The sequence below is a fragment of the Nipponia nippon genome, unplaced genomic scaffold (assembly GCF_047370975.1).
Source record: "Nipponia nippon isolate SJK-2023a ecotype South Korea unplaced genomic scaffold, ASM4737097v1 scaffold_15, whole genome shotgun sequence".
Lineage (NCBI taxonomy): Eukaryota > Metazoa > Chordata > Aves > Pelecaniformes > Threskiornithidae > Nipponia > Nipponia nippon.
This window is the reverse complement of record NW_028262331.1, coordinates 12,306,225-12,323,350: the sequence shown is the minus strand read 5'-3', so window position 1 is coordinate 12,323,350 and position 17,126 is coordinate 12,306,225. Positions and strand designations below refer to the sequence as shown.

The 17,126-nt window shown below is 43.1% G+C and overlaps 1 protein-coding gene across 3 annotated transcripts in view; it reads left to right on the top strand.

The window, feature by feature from the left end:
- The first annotated feature begins 1,970 nt into the window (after window positions 1–1,970).
- Window positions 1,971–17,126, top strand: part of NCBP3 (nuclear cap binding subunit 3) — a 41,217-nt gene continuing 26,061 nt past the window's right edge. For 2 of the 3 annotated variants that reach the window (XM_087751710.1, XM_087751712.1), the window contains exons 1-11: window positions 1,989–2,271; window positions 4,017–4,082; window positions 5,725–5,830; window positions 6,820–6,945; window positions 9,273–9,401; window positions 11,683–11,756; window positions 12,680–12,788; window positions 13,552–13,651; window positions 13,989–14,095; window positions 15,812–16,097; window positions 16,919–17,076. In XM_087751710.1, coding sequence (XP_087607836.1) covers window positions 2,119–2,271; window positions 4,017–4,082; window positions 5,725–5,830; window positions 6,820–6,945; window positions 9,273–9,401; window positions 11,683–11,756; window positions 12,680–12,788; window positions 13,552–13,651; window positions 13,989–14,095; window positions 15,812–16,097; window positions 16,919–17,076 — 1,414 coding nt within the window. In that variant the 5' untranslated portion in view covers window positions 1,989–2,118. Of the gene's footprint in view, window positions 2,272–4,016; window positions 4,083–5,724; window positions 5,831–6,819; window positions 6,946–9,272; window positions 9,402–11,682; window positions 11,757–12,679; window positions 12,789–13,551; window positions 13,652–13,988; window positions 14,096–15,811; window positions 16,098–16,918; window positions 17,077–17,126 lie in introns of all 3 variants that reach the window. The other variant, XM_087751713.1, reaches the window with a different exon arrangement.

Below are 17,126 nucleotides of genomic sequence, written 5' to 3'. Positions count from 1 at the left end.
TCGGTGACGGGGCACGGAGCAACGCCTCCCTGGCCTAAGATGCTACTTTTACGCTGGAATCGTTTCTTGTTCGGTCACTCTCTGGCCATCGTTATTCCTAACAGCCTTTCCTTACTCAGGGCTTCTCCAGAGAACGGCTGGTAACCTTTTCCACGTTCCCTTTTCCTCCCGTAGTTAACCCCCGCGCTCCTCAGCAGCTTGCTGCCCTTGAGCCCCTTTCTGCGCAAAGGCGACGAGAAAGGCGCAGCCCTTCCGCCCAAACCTGCTTCCCCCGCCGGCCTTCCGCAGGCAGAGGGATTGCGGCCCGAGATGAATGCGAAGGAAAAACAAAGCTCTTGGCCGCAGTCTCAGAAGAATAAAACTACATCAGCTTGTCATTCTGAAGAATTCACTGTTAATAACAATTCTGAAAGAAGCTGTAAAATACCAAGAGAATGTTCCGTTCACCTGCTTGGCAGTAAAAGCCCCACCGGCACCCAGGCCTGGTTTTCCTCTCTGATTTGGTTGTTCCTACCCATCAGCCGAGGGATGATTTTTTCCTAAGGAGCTCTCAAACTTCGGCAACCGATCTAAAGCCCCAGTTAATCGGCAGAAAGCTTCTTGCTGAGTTCAGTGAGCGAGGCTTGAAACTGTGCCAAGCGGAGAGCGCTGTATATAGCAACGTTCTGTCCTAGGTGACATTCAAGGACGTTAAAACAAACTAAGGGAGCATCTGGGTTAACCGAAGGCTTCGTCTGCTCGCGACAGCGGCGCGAGGCAGCCTGGCGTCGCGCAGTCCTGCCCTAACCGTTCCTCGGGGGTTGGGCTTTGTCAGCCTGGCCCAGATGGCCTCTATCAACACTGTGTTCTACTTACAAAACTAAAGCGAAAGGAGGAAAAGGTGCATCTTTCGGTTTCTTTTCCCTGTGACCTCAAGAAATAGCGTTTCTGCCACAGAAATCTATTTCCTCTTGCAATTATTTCTGAGCCCACTCCTCGCAGGAGGCGCCTGTGTCCTCTTCGCTACCGGCGTCCACCTTACGCGCGCCCGGCCTCTGCCACAACCGCTCGCACCTGCCTCGGGAGCGTCACCGGCGCCAGACGCTGGCTACGCGACGTCGCCACCACCCATAGCGCTGTTGGTGGACGCAGGTGACGTTCGCTGTTGTGCACAGACCTCCGCACAGAGAGAAATAAATAAGCTGGGAGCGTGTGAGGGGTAGCAAAAAGGTAGCTTAGGATTATGTGTACGGGGAGGAGCGTTTTTGTTGCCAGCTGCAAAATTTCTTCACGATGACGTCAAAATTTGCTACTGAGTTTTGCTGGGAAGTACCGTCAGTTTGGGGGGAGGGCTGTGGTAAAACGTGCAGAACTGGGGAACGGAGCAGTCCGAAACGGAGCAGGACGGGAGGGTCCCGCAGCCGGAGAAATATCGGGAATTCTCACGGGAATCGTCTGGGTGACGGAACGGGGCGACCGTTCGCGGTGGTGAGACGCGCGGCGGGGCCCGTCACTTCATGGAATCACAGAGCCGCCGAGGTTGGAAGAGACCCTTAAGATCGAGTCCAGCCGTTAACCCAGCGCTGCCACGTCCACCGCCGCACCACGTCCCCAAGCGCCGCGTCTCCCCGTCGGCGCTACGTCACGGCAAACGACGGCGAGGCCGGAGCAGCCCTCGGCTGGGACCCGGCTCCATCGTGCGAGGGGGCAGAGCGGGCAGCGCCACCAGGGGACGCAGAACTCGCGGGGGCAGATCAAAGCCGCGTTACGGAGGCCGAGAGGAGACGGGCCCCGGGCCCCGACACAGAGGACAGCGCGGCCCGGCAGCAGGAGGGCGCAGGCTCGCTGCCGAGCGCTGCGAATCAGCTTCGTTTTATCAGAGGCGCCTGGGGAAAATGGCGGCGCGGCCCTCGGCCACGCCGTAGCCCTGGAGGACCGGGGGCGGCGCGCTCTCCGCGCCTCTCTATGGCCGCGCTCTGCGCCTGAGCGTGTTGCCCCCCCCCCCTTCCCCCCGCCCCGCTCTGGCTTCGGGTGGCGCTCTATCCGCCCCGGCGGCTCGGTGGTGGTTCTGGGCGGCGGCGCTCTGTGCCGCGGCGGGGCCGTCTCGCTGGCCGGGCGGAGGGCGGGCTTGGCGGAGCCATGGCGGCCGTGCGGGGCCTGCGGATCTCGGTGAAGGCGGAGGCAACGGCGACAACGGCGGAGCCTCGCGGCCCGGAGCCTGAGCCTATGGAAGTGGAAGAGGGCGAGCTGGAGACCATCCCTGTGAGGCGCTCGCTGCGGGAGCTTATTCCGGTGAGGGGCGTGCGGTGGGGTCACGGGCAGGGGGGACGAAGGAGGGACCGGCTCCTGAGGGGGGTGAGGGTGGCGGGGAGGGGGTCTGTAAGGGCGGTTGGAGGTGCCTTGGTGGGAAAAGGGGCGACATGGGGTGGGAGGCGCATGAGGGGAAGCGGTGGGGTGAGGTTGGGGGGGACTGGGGCCGTGAGGGGGCTTGGAGGTGTCTGAGGGGAGTTTGGGGGCAGGCTGCAAGGGGGGGGCGGCCAGGATGTGCTCGGAGCGAAGGGAATAAAGGAGGTGGTGGAAAAGAGGGTTTGGGGCGTAGTGATGGGCTGTAGAGGAAGGCTGCGGATAGGAGAGTGTAAAAGGAGCGCCTGAGAGGAGAAATGTAGGGGACACCTGGAGCAGGGAGGTGACGGCGGGAGACCCGAGTCGGAGGCGCTGGGGGTCTGGGCTCTGGTGGGTGGGTTTTGAAGATTTTCTTCCGCCCCCCCGCCTCATTTTTGCTAATTGTTCCTGTATAAGTTTTAATAGCATCAGGTTTAACACATAAAAATGGGTCAGAGTTCTTCTAACCTCCTAAGTCATCTTTTGCTCTCAAAACTGGTGTGGAAATTACTTGAGAAACTAATCTCTAATTAGCTGATTTACCAACGTGCTCGAGCTTCGACCAAATGCGTGGCCTAAGAGACAGCAGCCTATTGTACTTCCCTGTGCTCCATGAGTCAACCTTAGACAGTGGGGGTTTTTAACTTAAAAAATAATGCTTATTTTGCTTTTCTTTTTAATAGCTCTAAACATTTGGCAGCTTTAGACAAACTTTGATGCTGTTACTAAGAAAAGCAGTTAGATTGTGTGTACTTTGGTATTTCTAAACTGAGGCTGGCCTACTTTCTAGAAAAAGTCCTTTAGCCAAAATAATTATTGCAGCACGAGTATAAAGAACACGTTTTCTCCTGAAAAAAGCAAGACTTTCTTCCAGCTGGTTCTTCCAGCTCCAAACTTTTGCCAGGTGATGGTCCTGAGGGTGCCGGAATGAAGAGGTGCCATTTTTACATATGTGTACAATGGAAGGGACAGAACTGGGTCATTGGTCCAGGGTCTGCGTGGTTTAGTGCAGTCTTGTGAGTTCAGCAGTCCTGACTGATGGAAACGAAACTTGTAATTTTTTTCCCCACGTCATTCTCCGTTTTTACTCTTTATCAGTAGGATCGTGTCAAAACAGTAACGTTTCATCTGCCTGGTATTTGGAAGTTGGGTTTGAAATAATGATAGGAATAAAAAGTTACTTGTTTAATTGTGGATATGGCTTGGTGTTCTGACTTCTGAGACTAAAAGCTGCAAACTGACAGTTCGGGAGTCAGGTATCGCTGTCAAATCTGTTCATGTTTTATAAGGAAATTATACCCAAAACCAAAATTGTGGAAGTTTATAGTTAGGAAGGGTGTTCGATGACTTCCCCTGTATTGCTGAGAGAGAGTAAAGAAAACCCTTAGCAGTGGCAGAGACAGAAACTAAATTTTGCCAAAGGAAAGAATCCTTGTAGTAAAGGAAGTTTGGTTCAGTTCGTATGCTTTTACCTTCACTGACATCAGCGAGAGTTACTGCTTGTGTACCTGTCTACCTAGGGATGTAGCTTGGAGTAAGGATCAAGGGAAGGAGGATGTATGTGTTGTAGAAATGGCCAGATTTTTTTTTCAGCATAGCAAGTGTGTTGCTTTTGGTGTTCATTGAGATTTCACCACCATTTTTCTTTGTTTCAGGACACTAGTAGGAGATATGAAAACAAAGCTGGAAGTTTCATTACTGGGATAGATGTAACCTCCAAGGTAATTTTTGCGCTATGGTTCTTCAACATGTTCTAATTATTGCTACTGGAAAGGAGGAACTGTTTCATTTATTTCTTTCCCAGCATGCGCAGAAGCTTGGCCCCGTGTTCAGATAGCTGGCATTTTTCAGTAACTAGTGAATTCTCCTTTTGTTGGTTGTGGCCTGCATCAGGACCTGATATTTCTTGTAAACTGTGAGAATTAGCATTTTTAAGTTACAAAAATTTGTGTGCCAAAAGCTGAAAATGTTTCTATCGAAATTGCCGTGATGCCACTCAATATTGCACAACAAAGCGCTTTGAGACAAGTCAGCTGCGGGTTTTCCTCTTAGGTGAGTGACAGAAGGAAGAACGAGCGCTTGGCAGGAAAATCTAGTTTCGTTGCCTTGTATCTTCCAAGGGCATCTTATTGTTTAATTATTTAAGGCATAGTTTGGAGAATGTGAACAGCTCTTGCATTTAAATAACTTAAAGTTACATAATTCTGTGGAACTTCAGAAATGTAATCCTACAGCTCATCTCTGTACATTTGATACCAAATTGGCAGTTGTTTCATACTGTACAATTGACCACTGTGTCTAGCATTTGGTAGCAGAGAAAAAGCATCCAGTCATATACTTTATAGGCCTGATACGATTTTACGTGTTCTCACAAATATGAATCCCCACCACAACAGCGTGTTGACAAATGACATGAATTCCCGTTGTGCGTTACTGAAGCTCAGAAGATTGTGCTTATCAAAGGGTACAAAAAGGATTCCAGATGAAGACTGAAAATCAGCTTTTTGGCTTCAATATCTGCCTTGTGTTATTGTAATCCGGTAAAGAATTTGAAGTTTCCCTAGTTAGGGGAAAGCTGTCATCTTCCGTAACGTTCTTTAATGATGCAGCTCTGAAAAACTTTAAGAAATGTGGTCAAAGATGTTTTGGCAATCTTTACAAACTAGTAAAAAGCCCGTGTTTATTTGGGTATCGTTGGTGGCAGTTTTTGCCTAATCACAGTTTGTGTTCCAGATTTGACTTTGGTTAGGAACATCCAAAAATCTATAATTCTTCCTAATAAATTCTGTAGAATAAGGAGCTTCTCAGTCAGTTTCAAAAACTGCACAAGATCCACATAAGCTGTTGCTCATGAGCTACTTAAAAGCAGCTTGAATTGCCAGTCTAAGTGAGATCTCTAGAGTCAGCACTCCAGGTAGTGTTGTTAAAGTCATGCTCAGAGAGACAAGTTTACACTTTTGTATATATTTAAAAAACAGATAGGGAAAAATCTCTTAAAAGACTAATTTTCCATGTGGCAGAAATGCTTGTTCCAAGAGAGGTTTTTTTGAGCACGGCCTCTGTACGTTTGTTAGGAAGGAAAAGATAATGTTACTGTTCCATCATGGAGTCTGAGCACTGTCCGAGATAGCTTGTTTTCCATGCATCTTCATTCCAGTTGTGTTGCTGGACCTATGTGAAAACTGTTACATGGCACAGAAATGTTTCAATGGATTATTTCAGCATTCTGAAACATACAGGTCTCTTTAGAATTAATAGAATTATTAGTATAGATTGTTGCCATCTAGGGAATTTTATTTTAAATCTCTTGTTGGGAATGCTGCTGTGATTCCTGTTTTGAGTGCATTGTTTTGCATTTTGCAGGAAGCGATTGAGAAAAAGGAACAAAGAGCAAAACGCTTTCATTTTCGAGCTGAAGTGAATCTCGCCCAAAGGAATGTGGCACTGGATCGGGACATGATGAAGAAAGGTACAAGTTTATCCCACAGTCAAGAAGAAAAGATCCCTTTGTTTACTTCCTCACAGTTCCATTACTTAATTTATTCTATATTTCCTGCATCCCAGAGGTTTTCCCAGGTCGCTGCCAAAAGAAATCAGTTTGTTTTTTTTTTTTCCCACCACATTTTTCTTTTAATATCATTACTTCTTAAACTACTTGACAGTTACCATTTTGCTCCTCGTTTTACCAACTCCAGAAAGAAGAAAACGTTTTTCGTGTACGTTATTTACTGTTTGGCAGCGGCACCTAGTGCTGCGTGTCCAAGATCCATCTTCTGGATCAGTGCTGCTTTAAGAATCTTTAAATTCTTTGAAAAGGCCTGGGTCGCTGTTTGTGTATGAGCGGAGGACTCTGTGCCATGCACAGTGAGATCGGATTCTGCTGTACGCAGAGCGGAGCTGGACTGACTGCGCCTGTGCTCCTAGGTGGCAAGCTGGGCATGGTGGAGTGTGAGCAGCTCAGCCAGGAGATGTGTGCACAACAGATTGGCGCTTTCGGCATCCAGTTAGTTCTCGAGGCTTTTTTTTTTTCCAACTGGCAGCTTGGACCCCCTAAGCCGTGGCCTGTAGCAGCTCTCCGTCAGCTGTTGCAAGGGGAAGTGCTTTGTACACGTGTCCTGGTCGCAGGCCTCGTTAGTATTCTGGCTCTCTAGTACTTAATGGTAGTACTTTGGCAGCATTTAAAAACAAACGGTTTTAAGGCAGTTTGATTGCTATGCAGTACCTACATCTACCAATGCTTGTAATGTTACCTCTTTTTAATTTTCAATTTATTAAAGTTTTGCATTGTGGAATAATAGGTCAAGTTATGGTGCTTTAGAATGGTGTACATCATACTTTGCTCTCAGTAGCTTCCCTTTAGCTTATTTAAAATGTTTGCTTTCTAAACCCATATGTTACTAATATAAAAGCTTGCTCTACAGAAATAAGTACCAGGTTTGTATCTCTTCCTCTTTATAGCAATTCCTAAAGTGAGACTGGACACAATTTACATTTGTGGGGTGGATGAGATGAGTACGCAGGACATCTTTGCCTACTTCAAGGAGTATCCTCCTGCTCATATTGAGTGGTTAGATGATACATCATGTAAGTAAACGGAGTCTTTTGTCTGTAGTTCTTACTCTTTTTTTTTTTTTTTTTTTTAAATATCGGTCATAGCTGTACCTCAGATGTCTTAGTGGCTTTCAAAGTCACCGATCTTTGTCTCAGTTTCCCTGTCATTTGCCTTAGTCAAAAGAGATTTAGAAGGAAAGAATTAATAACATGGTGAAAATCAAACCCGTTATCTGGCTGAGTATTTATTATTGGAAAGAGATAGCACAGAATAACTTTCAGGTCTCTAAGTGGGGAAAAAAAAAGTCTAAAATTTTGTGCTGCTTACATCCTGACATGAATCGTATACCTGCTTGTGAGTGTCACAAAAGATGACGTTCTGAGAGAAGATGATTGAGCTGTGGCAGTCAGGCAGGTTGGTATGGTTTTGTGCTGTGAAGGAGCAGACTTGTTGCCATAATTGTTTAGTGCATTCTGCAGGAGAAATTAGTGGGTGGAAGAAGGTAGCAGCTGAATGTGATTTACATAGATTGGAAAAGGAATTGGATTGGATTGGGGAGCGAGCATGCAGTGAGACTGCCAGAACGATACAAGGTTGTTGACAGTCATGCCTTCTTCAGTGATACAAAAGACTGTACAAGAGCTGTTTGCTGCGGTTGGGCACTGGATCATGGAGCTGGAAGGCTCCAAGATTGTCATGCGGCTAGAAATGCTGTGACAGAAATCATAGAAGAAGAAGGAGCCAGTGCAGGTTTTCCAATTGGATTGGGATTGCTGGAAACTGGTTTATTGATGAGCGTGGTTGAGACCTGAGAATTAGTAGCATGGTTCCCTGGAACGACCCTGAAGGAATTATGTTCGTGTGCCAGGTATGCTACAAAATACTGGAAACCTTCAAGTCGCTGTGTGACGGCTTGATATGTGGCCACAAGCTGACAGAAAATTTGAAACGCAGTGAGCCCTGGGTGGGCAGTTGCAGTAAAGAGCTGCTAGGTGAACCGGTGGTGATGCGTAAGCTAGCAAGCGCACAGGTTAACCTGTATCTGAGGCTGCATTTCTAAAATTGTCTGATTATCCTTTTTCTTAAGCGTTACATGCGTGAATTTGGCATGGAAACAGAGTGAACTTGCAGTGCAAAAACGCAGGCTTCAGAATAGTAAGAGCACTTTACCCAATTATAGTTAAAACACATCTTTTTTTAGTGATTAATTTTCATGCTCTGAGTTAACGTGCCAACTACATTTGGTGATAATTCCAAGAAAAAGCATTGTCTTTTCAGCATAAATTTGCATCGCAGCATGGTAAAAATGTTAACATTCCCAACTGAATTACATCTCACGATGTCTTAGTGCAAAGGTGAATTTAGACTGTATTCTGTGTTTGAAACTGATGAACATAAAATGATAAAGGCTTTGAAAATTTGGGTATGTGAAGAGCAGGTAGGCATACATAAATGAAAGGTTATTAGCTAGCCAGTCGTTGCAGTTAGTATCTGGGTGTTCTTCACCTTGCAAATCTTGTCTGTTCAAGTAATTGAAGAGAGAATCTTTTATTTTTGGACACTATAGTTTTCTTGATATCTGAATATACTCTGCTTAACAGCAGAGCAGTAAATGGCATTTGTTGCTCTGTTTGCACTGAATGCATCCATGCAGAAAGCTTTTGTTCAAAACCTGTTTATAACCAGTTTTAGCTCTTTCAATTTTGGCATCTATAAAATGCTTTTAATTGGCCTAAGAAGTTATTTTAGTTATATTTTAGTACCATCTGCTGATACTTAAGGCATGTACTGAATCATATTGTTGACCTGTGTATGCTATAATCTGTGCTCGAGCAGTCTCTCCTATTTTCCCCTATTTTCCTGCTTTTTGGAAAAGATTAACAGAATTCTGCAACGAAGTCCAAGGTTCTGTTAAATTGCCAAAGGGAAAAAAAATCGAGGCTTCTTTCTTCCCCCCCCCCTCCTTTTTTTCCCCTCCTGTTTTTTCTCTCCCCCCACCCCCCCCAATAGCATTCGTGTGCTAACACATTCATGAAATATGCTGACCCTGATTCAGTGTCCTAATTTCTGTGCTCAGGAAGCAGTCTCTAATATATATGGTTGTGCTTTTCAATGATTTTGGGTTTGATCAGTTGTGTGTTTGGTGACATGTGATGAAAGCTGTGTGTCCTCCAGCTTAGCAAGTGTGTTAAAGCACGACTTCCCCTGCAGAAGGGTATCTGATTACTTTGTTGTTGTGTCGCTATATAAGAGCGCTTCTGAACTTTTGTTAGTAATTCCTCTCCAGAAAGGCAATGTATGTGACTCCTTGATTATACAAACTGCATTTTGTTTTTGTATGTGTTTATATATGTCATAGGTAATGTGGTCTGGCTTGATGAAGTAACAGCAACACGGGCTCTAATAAATATGAGTTCCTTGCCTGATCAGGAGAAAACAAAAAGCAGAGAAAACAATGAAGAGAAGACAGCTGAAAAAGCCAAGAAAGGTAGTCGGAGATATGCATATATAGACATCATCTAGTTAAATCAACGAAACTTTAAACTTGTGCTTGGGTACTGCGTAATCTAAAGTACTGAAGGAGCTTCTATCATATAGTTTCAGGTAAATGTATTCTGCCACTTTAAAAAAAGGCTTTCATCTTGGAAACCTTTTGAAGAAGCTGCTTCTTAAAAGGTGGGTTGGAGCTAGACCAAAAGCAGTAACTCAGTCGATACTGAACATGTTAGATGCGGGGTCATATTCAGCGATGATATTTATAGTGGTACGTGTTGCACAGAACTGAGTCTGTGTGATGTGCGTACGAAGGCAGTAAAAGGATGGCTTCTAAGTGTGGAAAAAGCAGGTGTAAGAAAATGTCTTACTTTTGAAATACCACAGTTGATTCCTTTCTTCATACACCACCATCCTTCAAGCGTATCGTTCACACTGATGTGGCAGCGTATCGCCTCACCGCTGTGGATATCGCCTGTAAATTTGGCTATTATAATTTCAAGAAAGAAGCACACTGAAAGGTCAGCTATAAAAGAGCAAAGCAGCAAAAGTACATATAATGTTGTGATAAATCTGGTGCCTGACTGCCTTAATTGTAAACTTATTTTACGGGTGTAAATTAAAAATCTTTTGCTACCTTAGGACCGTTTTGCTGTTAGGCTGGTGTGATAAATTGCTGTGGTTCCAAGTACCGTACCACACAGCACAAAGCAGAGAGAGATGTTGTATTTATTAAGTCTCCCGTAGATTTTGCTTAAACATGCTAGATGAACAAAATGCAAATAGCCAATCTCTCTCTTAAATATTTGCAGTGTTACCAAAAGCCCTTCTGGAAAGTTTGGGCTTTAGGGCTTTGTTAAGCTTGTGGATCCTTCTAGCTCATCCCCTTTTTGCGTTGCTTTTCTCCACAATGTGGTAGCTCCTCAACAGTCCGGGTGACTTTAATTTTTGGGCAAATGTTGATAATGCTTCAAGTAAGACTTGTTATGAAGTTTTTGGAGATGAGTGACTGTCTTGTTTAAATGGAGCATAAATACATGTATTTAATCTTGTTGGCTACAAATTACATATTGCGTCATCGTTGCACCACATCTTAAAATAAAAATGCCACCTAAATTACTCCTGTTCATCTGGAAAAGCGGGATATTAGATAAAGTGCAAGCTGTTCAATTACATCTTAAGGTGTGAGATGCATACAGATACACTGGAGTAGTCTGGCTTAGTTGCATTCCTTCTTCAGATAAGCATTTGAGGGCTGTTTAGGCATTCAGGGAAGCAAGAGACTAGTCTTTACTGTGAGAAGTGTGACAAGCTTATCGTTTCGGGGGAAAAAAGTGCTTAAATGCTGTCCCTAATGGAACTTAATTATTCAGGCTTGAATTTGGCTCATTTGTTCACCTGAATTCTCTCTTTGGTCTCAGTTTGGTTAATTGTGCTTTACGCTTTTCTTTTAACTTGGGTATATCTTCAAGATCTTTTGAACAGCTACTGCTCTCTATTTTAAGTTTTCAAGTCTGTTGTCGGATGAGATTAAGATAAGGAACTCTGAAATAGAAAAGAGGTTTTATTTTAGTCTTATGGCTATGAAGTATTTTGAGGTCTTTGCAAATGATATTGGTATATGTTGATAGCGGTCCATATTCATTACTTGGGTTTTTTTTTCCTTTTTCCTGAGGACTGTTTGGAGAAAAAAAATAATTCCAATGTCAATTTTCTTACTCTGAGCTAAAAAGAGCCCTGAAAAATCTATGCAAGCATCTCACAATTTTAGTAGTTCTGGAAGCGTGCATTCTTCTGTTAGTTATTTCACTTCGAAATTAAGTCACTAAGGTTTTTTTTTCTCTCTCGGAAGCTTCTGCGCTTTTGAATAATAAGCTGTTTTACATCGTTAGTATTGGATACTTGCAGGTACTTGCAGCATTTTAAAGGGAGGCTGAAGGAAATAGACTTTTATATGCCTTTTACAGTCTTGCCTTTGCTGATCTCTGTCATACCCTGAAATGCAGTGCAATTTCATTTGCTTTCAAAGAATTAATAATCCATGTGTGCTGCCGCAGGCAGTTATCTGCACAGAGGCTGTCTACTTAATGTTATTCTGTGCTCATGCGTGCTTCGAATTTCTGTAGACGTCTACCGTTTTGATTATTCTCTAGGCTGCACAGAAGAAAGGATCACACCTTCAGTTTCATTTCAGAGAATGTAGGTAATAATAATCAAATGTGACTGACACTAAAATGGAGGTTATTTCCCCCCCTCCCAATTATTTTCCTTCTTAGAAAAACAGGAGGAAAGTTCTGATGATGAGACAGAAGAAGGCGAGGTTGAGGATGACAATCCAAGTGACGTTGAGGTCAGTACAGAAGGAAAGTGAAAACACGATTACAGAAGTTTTGCTCTGACTGGTGTAAAGTCTTTATAACATTATAGTTTTAACCATATATATTTGCAACTCACAATTTAATTATCAAAGTAAATGAGGTGGGGAAATGACATGAAGTGCAGATATGCTGTTGGTGAGAATAGCTACGTAAGAGTGTTTTGTGAAAGTAGATTTTGAAGAGTGCTAGGGCATCCAGCACGTCAGAGCTAGGCTGGCTGCTCTGCTCTGCTGAGAGGAGGCAATGAAAGAGCAACAATGGAAGGCAACGGCCTTTCAGCAGCGGAGGCAGTGCTTAGAGACAAACAGGATTTAGGCTGGCCGCAGAGACGTGTGGGAATCGGCATACGCACTGATGTTTTGTAAGCGATTTAATCTTCGCTGGCTGAATATATAATAGGTGTGATTAGTATTTTCTTTAGGAATGGCTCAGTGAATGCTCGTACGTCATGGAAGTCTGAATTTTAGTTTCTATAAAGCAGATATAAATGAAAAAAAAAAAAGCCTTTCAGTCATTGTGTGAGGGCATGAGAACCTGTTAGTAAAACCATTCAGATATGAAACAAGCAAAAAAATCAAATAGTTGTTTTTCAGTGTCCAAGTTGCGCTATTTATTTTCTGCATTTCCGTCGGTAATACAGTGTTATTTGACAATTATTGGATTTAATAATCTGAGATAAGGTTAAGAAGGAAGAGAAGGAAATATTTTAAATCTTTAGGGCAAATTACTTTAAAAATTCACATTAGTTTGTCAAGAAAAAAAGCAGAGTTCATTTGAACATAATTTGAAAAGTAACTTTCTTAATAATCAGTTGATTGCTTCTCTGTAAGCAATCCATTTTTGTTCAACAGTAATTTCATTTTTGAGTCCAAAATACCTTTTTTGCCCCCCAAAGTTGGATGCCCTCTCCCAGGTAGAAGAGGATTCTCTCCTGCGTAATGATCTTCGCCCTGCCAATAAACTGGCTAAAGGAAACAAGCTATTCATGAGATTTGCTACTAAAGGTAAATGAACAGCTTAACAAGCATAATGAGTTAATCGCTTGTTGTAATTTTATTTGTTGACTAATTAATGACTTGAAGTACCTAATTTTTATTTGCAAAATTGTTAGGTTTTTTGCTAATCATTAGGTATTAAGATTTTGCAATAAATCCCCATTTACTCTGTGAATCAACTTCAGTTCAAGTTGTATGAGAATTACTGTACATAAAAATTTTACCTTGGGCTCAGGGCGTTCTTCCCAGTACCGTAGAACAGGCTGTATGGTGCCCTTCTCCACAGAGGTGAATTTCACTTTTTATAAATATGAAAATTATTGGAGATGCTGATGAGGTATTAGTGGAAATTATTGCTAAATACAGTTGAGGTATTAAATTATATTTATGAGTAAAACGAAATTCCATCTGATTTCTGGGCCATGTGGAAAGTGACACATCCATAAAGAACAGAAAGGTCATGAGTAAGGTAAGTACAGCCTCCAGCAGTTGCAGTGGGATGTAGTGCTCTCTTAAGCTGATAGGTAGAAACTCAGTCTCTCTAGAATTAAGTTTCTAGACACAAATAAAACTGTGGTGGTAGGAGAAATTTCAGAGGTGTCAGCAAAATGGTATCCTTCGTGAAGGAGACGGAAGTAATGCTGATCTGTAAGGTGTATCCAGCCTTACTTTCACTCTCTGTGTCTTTGACTGGACGGTTATTTATTTTTGTGCTGGTGTTGTAAGGTATATTCTAAGAGGGAAATATTCCTTTAATTTACGTTTTCTTCAGATGACAAAAAAGAGCTGGGAGCTGCCAGGCGAAGCCAGTATTACATGAAATACGGCAATCCAAATTACGGAGGCATGAAGGGGATTCTTAGCAATTCTTGGTGAGTATTGGATAGAGGAATTGGAACGTTGCAGGTAATTGGACAAGATAGTCTAAAACTGTTTTAATTTGTGGATTTTCTTTCTTTTCAGTTTATGTAGATGCTTCTTATGCGTAAATAATGTTTTTGCAATGTGACTATGAATTTGCAAGGGGAGTATTTTCTCATGGAAATAAAGAATGTTTATATTCAAAACATTCAGCACAGATCTCTGACATACGCGTACGTCTGCTGTTAAAGTGAGCGATAATTGCACATGCTTAATGCAGGACTGAATATGGCTCAGTCGTGATGCCTTTTCTGTGACAGGAATGTCATTCTTTTTATGGTCTTTCAGGAAACGAAGATACCATTCACGTCGAATCCATCGAGATGTGATAAAGAAAAGGACGCTTATCGGGGATGATGTTGGCTTGACTCCTCCTTATAAACATCGTCATTCAGGTAATTGATGCCAAGATGTCAACCCTGTAAGAAAACAGCTGGGGAGTGGAGGTCTGGAAAGGACCTGAAACAGTGCCTCGTGTAATCCCCTGCCGTGCGTGGAAGTGAAGTGTACTTTTAAAAAAAAATGTCTATAACTGAATCACATTTTAAAGAGTTCGCAGGGAACAACTGAGGCAGAAACTTCACGCTGCTCATTGGCTTACCAAGATAGCTGCTGCTTTTTATGTGGCATTTTTCTTTTACAAACTTAGGACATAGGGGCTATAGCATCAAGGGCAACAAGAAGACATAACTTCTTTAAACATCTTGGCAGTTTGTCATACTTGCTATGTCAATTCTTCCATTCTATGAAAAAGCAAGCTGTAGATGTAGAACAATAAAGATTAGAAAAATTCTATTAATTAGGCTTGAATATCTTCATCTACTCCCTAAGGTGGGGGGTGTGCATTAGAAAAATAATGAGTGTAAAAACCTTTGACGTGAGACAAATACAGTGTCAAAGTTTCATATGAGTGGTGTGTTAAAAATACAGCCATGGATGTATCAAATCTCATGGAAGATTTTGCATGTTGATGAGGTACTGCTTTCTGAAAAGATACTTGCACGCTGCTGATGACTAAATTTAAGTTGTCGATTTATATTTAAATCAGTATACGTGTCATGGTTTAACCCCATCTGGCAACTGAGCACCACGCAGCCGCTCGCTCACTCCCCCATGGTGGGATGGGGGAGAGAATCGGAAGAGTAAAAGTGAGAAAACTCGTGGGCTGAGATAAAGACAGTTTAATAGGGAAAGCAAAAGCCGCGCACGCAAGCAAGGCAAAGCAAGGAATTCATTCCCTCCTTCCCATCGGCAGGCAGGTGCTCAGCCATCCCCAGGAAAGCAGGGCTCCATCACGCCTAGCGGTGACTTGGGAAGACAAACGCCATCGCTCCGAACGTCCCTCCCTTCCTCCTTCTTCCCCCAGCTCTACCCGCCGAGCATGGCGTCCTGTGGTGGGGGACAGCCCTTTGGGCAGCTGGGGGCAGCTGTCCCGGCCCTGTCCCCTCCCAGCGCCTTGTGCCCCCAGCCTGCTCGCTGCTGGGGTGGGGGGAGAGGCAGAAAAGGCCTTGACTCTGTGTCAGCACTGCTCAGCAACGATGAAAACAACATCCCTGCGTTATCAACACCTTTTCCAGCACAAGTCCAAAACACAGCCCCATACCAGCTACGGGGAAGAAAATTAACTCTACCCCAGCCGCAACCAGCACAATGTGATAAATTCATACCAAAAAGCACGCACGTATCTTTAGTATTGCTGCTCGCAGGACTTGAAAGGATTATTGCGGAGCCAGCGGTTGTCACGTTAAGCCCTGCAAGATCATAGGAATTGTTATCCTTGGTTCAGGAAGCGTGAACTGCACCTACTCCGGGAGGCAGTTGTACCTTATGTAGTCGGGTCAGCTTTATGCCTGAGCAGGCTGCTGAGATAGGGAACGCCATGGGCTATTTTTCTCCTGTGGCAATTTTCTTCCACTTAGGCTATTCTGTAATATGGATTCCACTCTAGAATATTTCGCAGAATACTTTCTCTCTTTAGCCTTAGAGAACTACAAAGACTCGTTTGTAGTGGGTCATTAATTACAGTACCTTTTTTTTTTTCCCCTTGGTTTTAAGGCACCTTATATGAATGATAAACTTCAGTTTATCAGAATCAGTTTGTTTTGCTACAGGCTTAGTAAATGTTCCTGAGGAGCCTATTGAGGAGGAAGAAGAGGAGGAAGAAGATCAGGATATGGATGAAGATGACAGAGTTGTGGTAGAGTACCGTGATGAACTGCAAGCGTTCAAACAGTCCCGAGACCGCAGTGCAGCACGACGATCCAGTGCTAGTGCGTCTGACTCTGATGAAATGGACTATGACCTTGAACTGAAAATGATATCGACACCCTCTCCCAAAAAGAGCATGAAAATGACGATGTACGCAGATGAGGTGGAATCACAACTGAAAAATATTAGGTAAAAGTTTCTTATTTACAAGTATCAGTGAAAAGCCATTCTAAATTTTAATTACTGACAGAGCTGTCAAAGCTTAAAGACAAACCGTTGAAGCTACTTTTTCAATTCTTAACATAATTTTGTAGTAGATATTTTAAAAAGAAATACAAAATGCAGAAACTAGTGATACAGGCTTTTAATTACAATTAACATTCTTAAAATATAGCTTCCTTTGCGGATTTCTGTAACCCTCCTTGATAATAATGAAGCTCACAGTGGAATGAATGGAAATGTATGCAAGCGAGCACAATTAACTTCTTGCATTTCATAGCTAGGCCAGGGAGAAAGAACTCCTTTCTCTTTTCCCTTTACCCCTTCCTCTTTTCTCAGGAAGAAGAATAACCCTTAAGTGTTGATGACAAAAAGGAATTTATGTTCATTATGGGCATATTAACCAAAATCGCTTATATTGTAGGTTATTTTAATAACTTTAACATGCGTCCTTTCAGTAGCATGATTATACTTCGTTGTAATGTCAAGGCCTTTAACAATTTTGAGGTTGCTTATCTGCTCTGAATTTTGACCCAGAGGCACAGCCCTAAGGAGACAAACCCGATACCTGCCTTGAAATGGATACTGAGGTATTGATGGGATTATTGCTGAACTTTGGATTCTGACTGGAACACGTGCTCTTCTAAATAATGTTTTTACCTCTGTTTCTCAGTAAAGAAATCCTGATATTACTGTTTTCTATGATGTAGTTTTACATACAAGAAGACTTAAGAACTATACTAGATTTCATTTCATTTAAGGGACATTAAATCTATTATTATTTTATGTAGGAATTCCATGCGAGCAGATAGCATAGCAACCAGTAACATCAAAAATCGGATTGGCAGTAAAGGATCATCAGAGAAAGTTGCAGATGTAAGACTACTGCTAGAAGAAAAACGTCAGAATAATACTGGGCCACGTCAGCCAAACAGCACTGTAAAATCAGGTAATTTTAAACTCTTACGTTGTGCAGAACTGTGACTGGCTCGTTACAAT